Genomic DNA, 15,426 nt, shown 5'->3' on the forward strand with positions numbered 1-15,426 from the left:
ACTGAACACTCATATAGACATTAGCCGCACATCACATGAAGATCATTAATATATTCAAATAAATGTACTGGTACTGTGCTAATTTATCTGTATATGATATTTTTCTGATATGACATTTACAACGAGCAGAAATCTATAAGAAATGTTACGAATCATAGATAAAATAACTACTGAAAGTGAGCTGTTGTCAGAGCACTCTTTCAATAGGAAAAAATATTAGTCAAGCATATTTACAGTACAAACCTTGTCAGTGAACTATGAGGACAAAAACCAAAACAAAAAAAAAACAAAAAACAAAACAAACAAACAAAAATCATTCATTAATCGTAATCAAGGTAAAATGTTCAATTAATCGAGATTTTGATTTTAGGTCATATCGTCCAGCCCTAGTGACTCTACTTGAAACCCAAAAGGCCTGTTATATACACAGAAAGAGAAAAAGTATGAATTTACTGTCTTTACAAACACTTGAATGTGCAACTAATATGAACACTAAATTTGAAGCAGTGTTATTTTAGCATTATAATAGTATTATAGTATTTATAAATAGTTTGAATAAACTTATTTTATTTAAGTTAGTTCCCAAGGTAACATTTGTTTTTTAACCTAATATTTATATTTTATTTCACCTTTATTTCAATGAACAAAAACAGTGTTTAATAGTTTTACTTTTAGTTAACAAAAAACATTGACATGATGAACATTCCCAAACAATTCCCAAAACCTTAAACCCTGTTTACATCAAAATCTACTGTGAATAGAAAGCTGTGTAATCTAGCATGATATATTATAAGCATTATTTACAGCTACTTCTTCATTTGCTGTTTTGATTATAGCTAGGTAACAGGAGTTTATGATTTATTTAAAGTAAATTATCCAGTTGAAGTATTTGTAAATATATTATATATAGGTGAAAACTGCCCTTATAAGGGTAAAATAAATAAATAAATAAATAAATGGTCTCTTAATTATAAAATAATGTCTGGCACTTCTGGTACAGTAGTCGTAGTAGTGCACGAACAGATACAGGACTTGTATTTTAAAAAGCCTATTTCCGGTCCCTGTCAGGAAACTCATCAGGAAAATAAAAAATAAAAGTGGATGGTGTCCCGTAAACCGAGCGGTTGTCTTGATATTATCTGGCTAAATCTCGACGACTTAAAATTCAATCTGGACCGATTTAATGGACAAATAAGGTGAGGGAATAACGTCTCTTTTCATACAAAGAGTATCGCCACCTTTGAAAACTGCTAAAACAGTACAAACCCAGCACTTCGATAAAGCTAAGCTAGAGCTAACTGACACTCACTTAGCCAGTGTGTAAACACTGAGTCTCGCTCACAGATGTACTCAAAACTTTGACGTTATGTGTATTAAAGCTCTACAATTATAGTCTTAGTTCTGACTAAAGGAGACTGCCTCTGCTAGTGCGCAAGGTTTGCATTAGGAATACTCTGGGCCCTGTCAAATTGGTCAACATTCACAAGAACAATATTCCATACTTTTAAAATGTCATTCCAACGTCCATAACAATTTATGTATATATTTGCCTAATTTAAGTCACATTTCTATTTTGCTGCATTGTCTTAATTCAGCGTTTCATTCTTCAGAGCAACTCGTATAAGTAGAAGTTATATTATGATTGAAAGCACTACAGTTAAATGTCAATAAATAATACGTCTACATGTATTTTATTGTTAAAGAACGTTCATAACATTCAGATAGAGTCAGTGAATTCATTTGTGATGTTTACTATGGGCGTGTGTTGCTAGCCATGCTGTTTTCAAACTTGTTTGCATAGACTTCAAACTGCTTGATCTCTAGATAATAATTTTTAAGGTAACTCAACATTTTTGGCTCAACATTCAGATGGCTCATGCATGCACAGAGGCACTTGCAATCATGTTGTCATGCTTTATAAGTATTTTAAGTATGGCTTTTAATCTTTTAATGACTTATCTGTATTAGGGAAGTATTTAAAGTCACCATGAAATCAAAATTGACACACATTTTTTATGGAATATTGCAGTATTTATTATATCCATGCACAACCATATATATATATATATATATATATATATATATATATATATATATATATATATATATATATATATATATATATATATAAATATTTAAAGTGCCCTCTTAATCTTTTATCAAAACTTCCCCTCCCTCTTGCAATGACCTTTCTTCTCTGATAATGTGTTTACTGGCGTGAGGGTGGGACAAACTGTCACTCACATGAGATCACTGCAATTGTAAACCACAACTATCCAACAATCCAGTCAATTCCCAATGGACAAAATCAAGTCCCGACTTACATTTTTGTCTGGTTTGAGAAACATTGTCATTTGGATATACATCACAATAGTTTGTTTTCATGTAGCAGATACTACATTCTTAACTTCTTGACTTCTCACAGCCTATGAGAATCGAACTAGCATAAACTAAAACATTTTTTTTTGTTTGTTCCTCAGGGGTACCAGTGCACGCACAGATACCACAGGAATGGATATCACAAGTCGTTGCACGCTGGGAGACCCCAACAAGCTCCCAGAGGGAGTGCCTCAGCCTGCCAGGATGCCCTACATCTCGGACAAGCACCCTCGGCAGACCCTGGAGGTCATCAACCTGCTCCGCAAGCATCGAGAGCTGTGCGACGTGGTTTTGGTGGTGGGAGCCAAGAAGATTTATGCACACCGTGTGATCCTGTCTGCCTGCAGCCCCTATTTCAGAGCCATGTTCACCGGGGAACTGGCCGAGAGCCGACAGACAGAAGTCGTCATCCGGGATATTGATGAACGAGCCATGGAGCTGCTAATCGACTTTGCCTATACCTCGCAGGTATGCATTTCTATTGCTGTGTGTTCAATATTAGAGCTGCATAATTTATCAACTACTGTCATTTTTAATATAAAGCTCCAATGCTTGCATTGAAGTTTAATATTAAACTTTAAACAAGCTGACGTACGTTGTGTGGTGTCCTGCAGGTGACTGTGGAGGAGGGAAACGTGCAGACTTTGCTGCCCGCTGCCTGCTTGTTACAGCTGGCAGAGATTCAGGAAGCCTGCTGTGAATTCCTCAAGCGTCAACTGGACCCCTCCAACTGCCTGGGCATCAGGGCCTTCGCCGACACTCACTCCTGCAGAGAGCTGCTGCGTATTGCTGATAAGTTCACCCAGCATAACTTTCAGGAGGTAATGGCTGCCCTCCACACACCCTCTATTGTGTTGACACTGAATGTACCATGACTTTGAACTTGAACTGTTTTGTTTTCTTTTCTTTTCTCATTTGTTTTTGCTGTCTTTGGTTGTGCAGCACAGGTCTAAATGTCCTCTTTCTATTAATCATAAATGAAATTACAATGTACTAGGTAACACTTTACAGTAAAGTTCAATGAGTTAATTTTAGTTAATACATTAAGTATCTGAACAACAATTGTATCATTTAATCAAGCATTTATTACTTTTATTATGGATGGATGCTGTTTTTTTTTTTGCTTCAAAATGTGTTAATTTATAAATCTACTGTTTATTGCTAATTCTTTTTGTTCATAATACGTTAATGTTAATTTATGCAATATAAAACATTACTGATCATTAAAGGTCCCGTTCTTCGTGATCCCATGTTTCAAACTTTAGTCAGTGTGTAATGTTGTTGTTAGAGTATAAATAAAATCTGTAAAATTTTAAAGCTCAAAGTTCAATGCCAAGTGAGATATTTTATTTAACAGAAGTCGCCTACATCGAACGGCCAGTTTGGACTACATCCCTCTACTTCCTTCTTTAATGACGTCACTAAAACAGTTTTTTGACTAACCTCCGCCCACAGGAATACACAAGAGTTGCGTTTGTAGAGTGTGTTTGTCGCCATGTCGTCGAAACGCTGTTATTTTCATCCCACAGTCCAATCACCGGGTCTGATTCCAGCTCAAATTGATAGGGTAAAATTAAAGACATGTTTACAATAACACTGAGCGCGTGCATCTCCACGTTATGGTAAGAGGCGTGACCTTTCCGGGCAAGATGCGCTAAGCTGCTGTCGAATCACAACACAGGAACCGCTGGCACAATCAGAACTCGTTACGTATTTCTGAAGGAGGGACTTCATAGAACAAGGAAGTCATCAGCCCGTTTTTATGACCGTGGAAACAGCGGTATTCAGATAAGTAAATTATGTGAAAAATACTGTGTTTTTTTACACGCGAAACATGAACACATGTTATATTGCACACTGTAAACACAATCAAAGCTTCAAAAAACCACGAAAAACGGGACCTTTAAATTTTTTAAAAGAAATGTATAGTTTTATTCAGCAAGGATGCATTAACCTGATAAAAATTGACAGTTAAAGACATTTATAATGTTACAAAAAATATATTTCAAATAAATGCTGGTCATTTGAACTTTCTATTCATCAAGGAATCTTGAAAAAAAGAAAAGAAAATGAACTTAAATTACATTTTAACATATTAAAGGCAGAATATGTAAGATTTTTGGATAAAATATCCAAAAACCACCAGAACAATGTTATATTTTATTGACATTATCCCAAAAGTTTCCAAGAATGTTTAAATCCAGAGAAATAAGCAATTTTAACCAGGACACGGACCTTGTCCGTGCGTCACCAATAAATGACATCATGACCACGTTACCCTCAATTTCTTTATTTATTTTGTAGAAACCATGGAAACACTAAAGACGCTTTAATATGTGTGTAATATGTTTTATTAGGCAGGTGAGCAACTGTTTGGATACATTCATTGACAGAAAACTAATCGTGTTATATAGCTCAACACAGTAAGTCTTATTGTTTAAATCTTGTTTTCTTGATTTACAGTGAGTACCATGTTTTACCATACATAAATCTAGCTTACTGCAGTGTACAAGTGTCTCATAGCAGCCGCTGAGTGAACGCAGAGTAGCATTATAACACCTTTCAACACACAAATGTATCTAATATGATAAAACTGAGCTGCTTTAGCCCACATACGAATGATCGGAAGAAGTGTCGACTGCGGCATAAATAAAAGTTCCACTGCTCTCGAGCCATGTGTCGCATTCGTCTCTCATTAGCAATCGCTCCAGCGGCCTCTTTCTGCTCTCACAGCACTCGGCCCTGCTCTGCTTCATACTACAGTAACGTTACTAATCTCATCCATGAATATGATTTCTGCCCGAGTCCTGTCCTGATTCTTTTCCACCGGCTGTAGATGTGAAGACAAGACATCCCATGATTCCGCAAAAATTAAGGTGTCAAGCTATACCTATGTTTTAGGGTTAGGGTTAACCCTAAACCCTAAAACAAAGGTAAACAAACCTAACCCTTAACATTAACATTGATTTATGAGTGTTGTGTACGTATGTTCCTGGTTCATGATGTCTAGTGTTTGAACTGATGTTAACGTAACATTATTGTACATTGATCTTGTGTGGTTTTGTTTAAAAAAGAAAGCTAGATTCGATTAGTAGTTCTGGTCGTGATTATCATAAGCAGGGTTGTTAGATTCCTGGAAAACCTGTACATTTCAGACAATTTAAAAAAGTTGATTTCAAGGCTTGATTAAGGCATTGAAATGTGTATTGTCAATATAAAAGTTTCTAATAATGCTAATTTAAATATTTCTTTAGTTAGAAATTACACTGGTCAGAAAGTGTGGGAACCCTGTATGAGACTTTAGTGTGACTTCCCTGTTACTAATTTTAGCCGTGGATTCAGATTTCCATCAACTAGTTTAGGGTTTCCCTGATGGCCGTATACCCCTGTTATTTTTGACTCATGGGAAGAACCCCCATTGCTGGTATCAAATGAACACCCTCCTTGTTTCTTTATTTAGTTTAAAAGAGTCATATGCACTGCCAAAGTCATAGGTTAGATTCCCAGGGAATATTTATGTGTAAATGTGTTTTTACAAATAATTGTGATCTGGTTTTTGAAAGAAATTGATACCTGTCAAATGGCCCATTCATGTTTTTAATTTTTAATTTTTTTTTTTTTTATTATTATTATTATAATTTCTGCCTTTTAGGTGATGGAGAGTGAAGAGTTCATGCTGCTGCCAGCCAACCAGCTGATAGACATTATCTCCAGTGATGAGCTCAATGTTCGGAGTGAGGAGCAGGTGTTTAATGCTGTAATGGCCTGGGTTAAATACAGCATTCAGGAGCGCAGGCCCCAGCTGCCACAGGTCAGATATAAGCACATGAATCACTGTGGACATACTGCTTCTGGTAGATGCTCATAATGTGGAAGAAAAATAAACTCAATTAGTTTTGTATATGTAGTGTATATCAACTATTGTCCCTCTATTAGTTAAAAAACAAAACTGCATGCATTTTTTTTTGGAAGAACATTGTTTTGGTTGTGCTTCGGCTCTGCATGACTGTGCGGATGAGTATGGTTCTTTCTCATAACAACAACAACAACAAAAAAATCACTACTAGGCTTAAGAGATATAACCAGTTTACATGGAAAGGATCTCAAGCTGACTAGCTGAAGATGTTGCTATAGCTCATTACTCACTACTCCTTTCTGTGTAGATGGTATTAATAGACACGGTACTTTGTTGAGAATAAATTCCGGCACAGCGCTACAACAACCATAAGGACAGTGTACAGTGAATTCTGTTAGAGAGCTCCATATTTATCTGTTCAATAAAATACCTTACTCACCTGTTGAGTAATAAAAACGTCATCTGTGTCGCTTTTTACAACTTTTTGAATCCCTTTTATTACAAGCTCTTTTTGCCAGAAGAATCCTCTTTTGTTCAGCGATTATTTATTTATTTATTTATTTATTAATTATATTATATTATATTATATTATATTATATTATATTATATTATATTTCAATTTTGGAAAAAAAATGTTATTATTTAGACTTGCATAAAAGAGATGAATGAGATGAATAATTCATGAGACATGTCATCTGGTTTTGTCATGGCAACAGGTTCTCCAACATGTGCGTCTTCCCCTCTTGAGCCCGAAGTTTCTGGTTGGGACGGTGGGTTCAGATCCTCTGATCAAGAGTGATGAGGAGTGTAGGTATGTGTGAACAACAGTGCTATAAATTACTTAGGTAATATTGTAGTATTAACTGTATTTCACTTTTGCCATGTCCAATATCTAATAAAAGCATGTTTGAATGAACTGTAATGGTTTTAAAGCAAAAAAAAAAAAAACATCCATCCATAATAAAAGTAATCCATACGGCTCCAGGGGGTTAATAAAGGCCTTTTGAAGTGAAGCAATGTGTTTTTGTAAGAAACACATCCATATTTAAAACTTCAAATAACTAGCTTCTGGCGGACGACCGTATGCATACTGCACAAGTCGACTTACGCCAAATCAGTACCCCCTTTTACTTGTCTCTTGCCATGAATATAGCCATAATAGCTGGCATGGTGCTCAATTATAAACAAACAAACAAGCAATACTATATTTTGAGGAATTTGTACTTTAATCACATACTATTCAAACTGAAAATTGTATTCAATAAATATTATATAAAACCTTTTCAGGCCCTTGCAAAGATCATATTTTATAGGTCATGTTGACGTAAATCTTTTAAGAAAAAAAAAATGTATCTGTCGTATTGAGCTAACAGCCATTTGCAATCAGTCTGAACTAGGCATGTGACGGTATCAAATTTTCATGTTGCGATTAATTGCTGAATCTTTTATCACGGTATATGGTATTATCACGATATTGAAATAAGTTGCAAAAAAAAGTGTTTTCATAGTATAACCGGTTTAAGAACTCTTTTTGTAATAACAAAAAGAACTCTGAATGTTTAAATACAATAATACAATACACAAAAAAGAATGTAAAGTCAAATTTACAAACAGATTAAAATGCAAAAGAATTAGGCTATAAAGAACAACAGGAAACACTTTACAATAAGGTCTCATTATTTAATGCATTAACTAAGATTGAGCAACAGCTACATTTGTTACAGAAAGTTTTATTTTTTGTTAATGTTAGTTAAGAAACACAACTGATCATTGTTAGTTTTATCTCAGGTCCATTAAATAAGTTATTTTGATTTTAGTAATGTTATTAAACAGTAACTAAGAAATTAACATTAACTAAGAATAATTCATACTTTATAAGTATTTTTCGTTGTCAGTTTGGTAATAATGAATTAACATCTTAACGAATGAAGACGTATGTCTCAAAGTTTTACTGAACAATAACAAATAATCAGAACATTTCTAATCATTAGGGCATGTTGTAGTCCAGACTAAAATATATGTTTGAAGCATTTTAAAAACTTCACTAGCGCAGTTGCTTTGTTTATGGGTTTCCGGGGTAACCGCTGCATTTCTGCTGTTCCATCAGCGCCCTCTGCTGTCAGAGAGTGACCGTGAACTTTCATTCAGCACATTTCCTTCACTTGTTTGGCCATGTGCTTCTCATGCACGTTGGGCTTGTTTACATCTGAGCGCGTGTCCCTTTGACGCAGAATACAGCGGTGTTGTGCATTTTATACGGTTGATGGGGAAAGTATTCTTATATGCATTATAAAAATTTTAATAATTGGTAATAAATTATTATTTACGGTATTTTGAAATGCCCACGATAACAATACCGTGCATATTCATCATCGCGATATATCGCATTACTGAATATCGGCACAAGTCTAGTCTGAACCATTAAAATAGATTTTTCAAAATTCTCTATTAAAATTTAAATGTAAAATTTCCATTCCAGGTTCTAAATTGTTAGAGCACAGATTAAACAACACTTTTTGTCCCTATAGGGACTTGGTCGATGAAGCCAAGAACTACCTCCTGCTACCCCAAGAGCGCCCCCTAATGCAGGGACCTAGAACCCGGCCCAGAAAGCCTATTCGTTGTGGAGAAGTACTGTTTGCTGGTGAGTGTTTTAGCAAACAGATCTTAGTTCTTATTCCACTGATTTTCCTCTGCCACATCTGATTTCAGCAGTCGTTGTTGTGAGTTTTGTTTGTGTGACTGTCGTCCTGTCTGTCAGTGGGAGGTTGGTGCAGTGGTGACGCTATCTCAAGCGTTGAGCGCTACGACCCCCAGACCAACGAGTGGAGGATGGTGGCATCCATGAGCAAACGGCGCTGTGGAGTTGGTGTCAGTGTTCTAGATGATCTGTTGTATGCTGTTGGCGGACATGACGGCTCGTCTTATCTCAATAGTGTGGAGAGGTGCTGCTTGAAAATTCATCCATATTCATCACACTTCTAGAGTGTAATGAATAAATCCTCACAGAATTATTCAATTAAATTATTATGGATAAAAAAATGTAACTGTACATTTCCGCCCTCTGCTGGCTCTGTCAGGTATGACCCTAAGACTAACCAGTGGAGCAGTGACGTCGCCCCTACTAGCACCTGCAGGACCAGTGTGGGTGTTGCTGTATTAGGGGGGTACCTGTATGCTGTGGGAGGTCAGGATGGCGTTTCCTGTCTCAACATTGTAGAAAGGTTAGTAGTAAAATAATTAGATGATTATCATTGAAATATCTCCATTGGCATGACATGCGTTTTCCTTTGGGAGGGGGTATAATGAGATATGTACCTTTTTTTTTTTTTTTTTTTTTTTTTTTTTTCAGGTATGATCCGAAAGAGAATAAGTGGACTCGTGTTGCCTCAATGAGTACCAGGCGGTTGGGTGTGGCTGTAGCCGTGTTGGGAGGTTTTCTTTACGCAGTAGGCGGCTCAGATGGCACATCCCCACTAAATACAGGTAAATACAGGAAGATGTAGAGGCAAAACTCAGTCAGACCAAAGTGATCAGATACTGCTATGCTTGCAATTAATACTTGATGTGTGTTCTGTACTTCTATGAATAAATGCAGCTGAGGAGATTTTGACAGTTTCATGTTGGCAGTATCAGATGTTATCCAATAAAAGACAATTACTAAGTTTGAACTTGTCAGTTCAGGTAAATTGTTCAAAGTATCAGTAGTTGTCTAGACGGTACTAGTATCAAATTGAATAAAAGTTGCAACTTTTGTGAAATTTCTCATTACCACAGAATATGAATAAAAATAATTAATAAATTAAAACAAAGGCATATATTTTTTTTCAAGAATTAACAAGAAGTAAACATTGCTTCAAGATTTTTCAAATAATTAAACCGTTATTAAAGGTGCTAAAGAGGATCTTTTCGTCGACTGAGAAACCAAAGACTGTTAGTGAGTTTTTACTCCTGTCTCCTGACAAAAACATTGCATGCGGCGCCTGTGGAGTGTGGAAAGTTACTGGAGCGCGCAGCCGCGCACGTCTCTTACAAGGAACGTCATGGCAGTGATTGACAAGCCAGAGGGCCAATCCGCACACGTCTTTCACAAGGAACGTCATGGCAGTGATTGACAAGCCAGAGGGCCAATCCGCACACGTCTTTCACAAGGAACGTCATGGCAGTGATTGACAAGCCAGAGGGCCAATCCGCACACATCTTTCACAAGGAACGTCATGGCAGTGATTGACAAGCCAGAGGGCCAATCCGCACACGTCTTTCACAAGGAACATAATGGCAGTGATTGACAAGCCAGAGGCTGATGTTTTTAAGGCCCTACCTCGTGCACAGATGATGTATATTAATATTATTCCTTTCAGTGCACCTAATAAATAGTCTTTTATCAGTTAGTAAAGACAGTTCCTAGTAATATTGCAAAAATGTATAAAACAAAACATCCTCTGTAGCACCTTTTAATAAAATCAAATTAATGAATTGAGACGTGAGTAGTTTTCTCTTTTTTGTCAATATTGCTAGATTAATATTAACATAATGGACAGATTAATTACATTTAAAGGGATAGTTTACCCAAAAATGAAAATTCTGTCATCATTTACTCAACCTCAAGTTGTTCCAAGCCTGTATGTGTTTCTTTCTTCTGCTGAACACAAAAGAAGATATTTTGAAGAATATGGGTAGCCAAAGAGTTGATGGACCCCATTGACTTCCATAGTATGGAAAAAAATACTATGGAAGTCTATGGAGCTGTTTGGTTACCGACATTCTACAAAATATCTTCTTTTGTGTTTTCTTCCTTTCAAAAACATTAAAGGCACAATATGTACAATTTTTGGATTAAAATATCCAAAAATCACTAGAACAGTGTTATATATTTTGTTGACTTGTGTACTTGCATTATCCCAGATGTTTCAAAAACTGTTTAAATCCAGAAAAATAAGCAATTTTAACTAGTGGCCTGTCCCTTGTCATTGCTTCGCCTATCGGTGACATCATACCTGCGTTACCCTTGACTTCCGGTTTTATTTTGTAGAAACAATGGAAACGCCAAAGATGCTTGAATAAATTATGTGTTTTATTGGACAAGGGAATAACTGGTTGGATACATTCATAGACAGACGACTAATCATTGTTGTATAGCTCAATTTGTTGTATAGCTCTGTTTTCTTAATTTTCTGAGAGTACCAAGCTTTTACTATGCCTCGGAGATGAACACTATTTTGTCAAGTTGCTAACATAGCATAATCAGATGCAGCTTTATTTTCAGTAACAGTAATACAGCATTTTCTCCATTGTACAATATTAATTAAAATTAATTGCATGCCATTTATCAACACAAGCCATCCAACATTTATTAATATGATATTCTAATATCGATCTATCTTACTGCAGTGTGTCTCAAACAAGTGTCTCACAGCAGCTGCCGAGCGAACACACAGAGTAACGTTATAACATCATTTTCAACACTCTCAAATGTGTCTAATATGATAAACAGCGCTGCGTTACCCCACATACACTTGATCGGAAGAAGCAGAAGCGATCGTCTGAGGCATAATAAAAGTTCTGCTGCTCTCGAGACGCATGTCACACTCGTCTCTCATTAGCAATCGCTCCAGCGGCCTCGTTTCTGCTCGCACAGCACTCGGCCCTGCTCTGCTTCATACTACAGTAATGTTAAAAATCTCATCCATGAACATAACTTCTGTCGGATTCTTTTCCACCGGCTGTGAGGTGAAGACTACAACTCCCATGATTCCACTGTCAATCTCGGCGTCATCAAGCTACGACTTTTGAATAGGTGACCTCTAGTGGCGAAAAATTACATATTGTGCCTTTTAAAAAAAATCTTAATCACCCAAACATTTGAACAGTAGTGCTGTTTACTGAATTTCAGGTATTTTAAAGGAAATGGAGGATGTTTATTAACAGTTATTTTGTTGACAGTGGAGAGGTATAACCCGCAAGAGAACCGCTGGCATACGGTGGCACCCATGGGGACCCGTCGGAAACACCTAGGCTGTGCCGTGTACCAGGACATGATCTACTCTGTGGGCGGCAGAGACGATACCACAGAACTGAGCAGCGCTGAGCGATACAATCCCAGAACCAATCAGTGGTCCCCTGTGGTCGCCATGACGTCCAGAAGGAGCGGGGTATGAGATTCTTATATCTCGTGTCAGCCTCTTATAAAAGAATCAGCCAACAAACAAACTCTCTCTTGTTCTAGGTTGGTTTAGCAGTGGTAAATGGCCAGTTGATGGCAGTTGGAGGATTTGACGGTACCACGTACCTGAAAACTATAGAAGTCTATGACCCCGATGCCAACACATGGAGGTAAATATGCACACTGCCTTCTGTTCTTAATGTATTTTTGATGAAACGTATGCAGCCTTGGTGAGCAGAAGAGACTTCTTTCAAAACCCAAAACGTTTAAACCTGAATCACATTATACGTCATTTGCCAGTAACTAATTGTTTTTTTTCCCCCTCCCTCAAGGCTCTATGGTGGAATGAACTACAGGAGGTTGGGAGGTGGTGTTGGTGTAATAAAAATGACTCACTGTGAATCACATATATGGTAACACCTACAGCATCCATCTCACAGATGCCTCACCATAGCTCGTGCCTCATAGAGACATTGTGCATCATGCAAGTGGAAATCCTGGTTATAAACTGAGTATTGTCTCCAGTTACTGAGATGGCAAAGGTATACTATCTCTGGAAGCTGCTCGAAGGAGACTCACCTGTACGGCCATAGAGCATGACTCCATTTTGTTTTTACATTTGGTTTCTCTTTCATACTTGAGCATAGCCAAAGGCAGCGATTTGAAGAGAGAAACAGCAGCCGGAAAAGCATCAGCCAGAGCATTTGTTTTTCTGGAAGGAACTATTTGTTTGACTGTAATTCTTCAATGCAGTAACTTGAAACCCATCACCGGGGATTGGTGTGAATGACGCTCGTGTTTCCCTGATTGATGTTCTGGTCTGAATTGGATGCACTGTGATTTCTTTACCATTTCTTTAACTTTAGTTTTTTTTTTTTTTTTATGAGTTGTACACTGAGCATGATCTGTTCCTCTGCATTCTTACCAGATGTAAGCAGATTAGTTGAGTTTCTATCTTTGGTGTACTGAAAATGCAGTTCCTCCGTGAAACTTTTGCAATCTAATGAAGGCTGTTGCAGAAGAAAATAAGTTATTTTTGAAGCAGTCATAAACAGGTTTTACGTATTATCAATTTGTTTACTTTTATACAACCGAATGCATCAATGAGTCAGTCCATGCACTTTAATCCACTAAGATTTTTTCTATTAAAGTCTGTATTGTTTTTTTTTTTCTTTAAAATATTGTTGGATGTATAGTTTTATGCAAGTTTCAGGACTAAGGTAAAAAAGTTTTTTTTCTGAAATTTCAGAACAGGATTGTAGTAGTAGCAGCCAGCACGTATGGTTGGAAATGTAATGTTAAGCTTGTTACTGAATATGAGATGAAACTGCCCTTTCATTTTTTTTTTTTTTTTTTTTAAAATGAACACTCATTTTCCCACAGGACAGTAATGTGTTCTAATCTTGGTGTTGAAAAACGGTTACATAAAGTATATATTCCATGATCTTACCTTTATTTAATTTTAAAGCTGTTCAACTGTCTAAACATTTCAAAACTTTGAAAGTTGAAATAAAATGGGAAAAAAAAAAAAAAAAAAAAAAATCCAAATGCTTTGTCAATTCTGAAATTGTATTGATAAGTGATCAACCTTTAAATGAGGTTTAGATCAGTGGTTCTCAACCTTATTGACTCCGAAAGATAATATTTTCTCTGGTACTTTTGCTGTTTTAAAACATATTACCGAAACTAGGAGTGGCAATATATTAATATAATAATAGTCAATATGAACATGACTTATAGTGGTTTTTAGCATTTAACTTCTTAATTTAAGTTTTTTAGGTTGATAACCACTGGTTTAGATCTCTCAAATCTAGAAACATATTCACTTAAAGGGATAGTTCACCCAAAAATGAAAATCCTATCATTTACTCACCCTCAAGTTGTTCCAAATCTGTATAATTTTCTTTGTTCTGTTGAACACAAAGGAAAATATTTTGAAGAATTTGTTGAACGGAACAGTTTTGGGGCACCATTGACTTCCATAGTAGTTTTTTTTCCTACTACGGAAGTCGATGGTGCCCCAAAGTGGCCTGGTTACAAACTTTCTTCCTTTGTGTTCAACAGAACAAAGAAATTTATACAGATCTGGAACAACTTGAAGGTGAGTAAATAATGATAGAATTTTCATTTTTGGGTGAACTATCCCTTTAAAGCAGCAACTTTTGACGCTCTAGTGGTTAATAAACAGAATTGCATGCGTCTTGTGGAAGAACATTGTAGCTGGAACTGTTTCTCTCTGTTTATGTCTATGACAAGTCACGCAGGTACTACGCTACTCCGCAGCACTGACGACCCGCCCGGTCTAAAATAGTCCCAATATAAACCCTTATTAGGTGTACCCAAGGGCATAGATTTGGTTTCAACATTGGGGGGGTTGAGCGTTGGTATGCTGCCTGCCCTGTTATTATTTTTTTTTAATTTAAAAAAAAAGTCTGTTTTATGTGTAGCGGTATTGGATAATTTATTATCTATCTATCTATCTATCTATCTATCTATCTATCTATCTATCTATCTATCTATCTATCTATCTATCTATCTATCTATCTATCTATCTATAACCATTCATCAAATTCCAACATAACGGAGTGATTCTAAAAAGAAAGAAATTATGTTAAATATTGAAACCGCCAGTAGGTGGCAGCGATTCGACGTTTTAATGAGTGAGCTACTTAAATCGTTCATTCAAGCCAATTCGTTCAAAAGTCAGATTAAGTAAGAAAACAAACACCGATGTGAATACTTTTGTCATTGATAAGACACTTTTGAAAAATGAAGTAACAAAACAGACGGCTGTTTTGGTAACTGGTTACAGTTACACTGATAGTTATGGCTAAATTGCAATGGATTAGCTAGCTAAAATATATGTGGAGTGTACCTAGCTATTACAATGTTTTCATACCTCCTTCTCAGTACATGCTTTATTCTTTTTAACGTCCCTCTTTGAACAGAAGTTTAATATAGTCGGCTGGGCAACGGTTCTCTTCATTTTTTGGTGCTACCCGTGCTGTCCATTCAAACAGAGCTCCAC

At 36.4% G+C, this 15,426-nt stretch overlaps 1 protein-coding gene across 1 annotated transcript; it reads left to right on the plus strand.

The window, feature by feature from the left end:
* Positions 1-1,043: 1,043 nt before the first annotated feature.
* Positions 1,044-13,940, plus strand: klhl20 (kelch-like family member 20). Its single transcript, XM_048163473.1, has 12 exons — positions 1,044-1,196; positions 2,481-2,847; positions 2,994-3,200; positions 6,032-6,190; positions 6,952-7,046; positions 8,764-8,879; positions 8,997-9,180; positions 9,316-9,459; positions 9,588-9,721; positions 12,179-12,387; positions 12,462-12,568; positions 12,731-13,940. Exons 1-12 carry the CDS (start codon positions 1,102-1,104, stop codon positions 12,813-12,815), a joined length of 1,902 nt encoding a protein of 633 aa, XP_048019430.1. The 5' UTR covers positions 1,044-1,101; the 3' UTR covers positions 12,816-13,940.
* Positions 13,941-15,426: the final 1,486 nt, after the last annotated feature.

Source organism: Megalobrama amblycephala, linkage group LG17 (genome assembly GCF_018812025.1).
Source record: "Megalobrama amblycephala isolate DHTTF-2021 linkage group LG17, ASM1881202v1, whole genome shotgun sequence".
NCBI lineage: Eukaryota > Metazoa > Chordata > Actinopteri > Cypriniformes > Xenocyprididae > Megalobrama > Megalobrama amblycephala.

Coding starts and splice junctions, on each gene's coding strand:
- klhl20 (XM_048163473.1), top strand. CDS start 1,102: ATGGTGTCCCGTAAACCGAGCGGTTGTCTTGATATTATCTGGCTAAAT. Junction 6,191..6,951: donor GCAGGCCCCAGCTGCCACAG/GTCAGATATAAG, acceptor TCATGGCAACAG/GTTCTCCAACATGTGCGTCT. Junction 7,047..8,763: donor AAGAGTGATGAGGAGTGTAG/GTATGTGTGAAC, acceptor TTGTCCCTATAG/GGACTTGGTCGATGAAGCCA.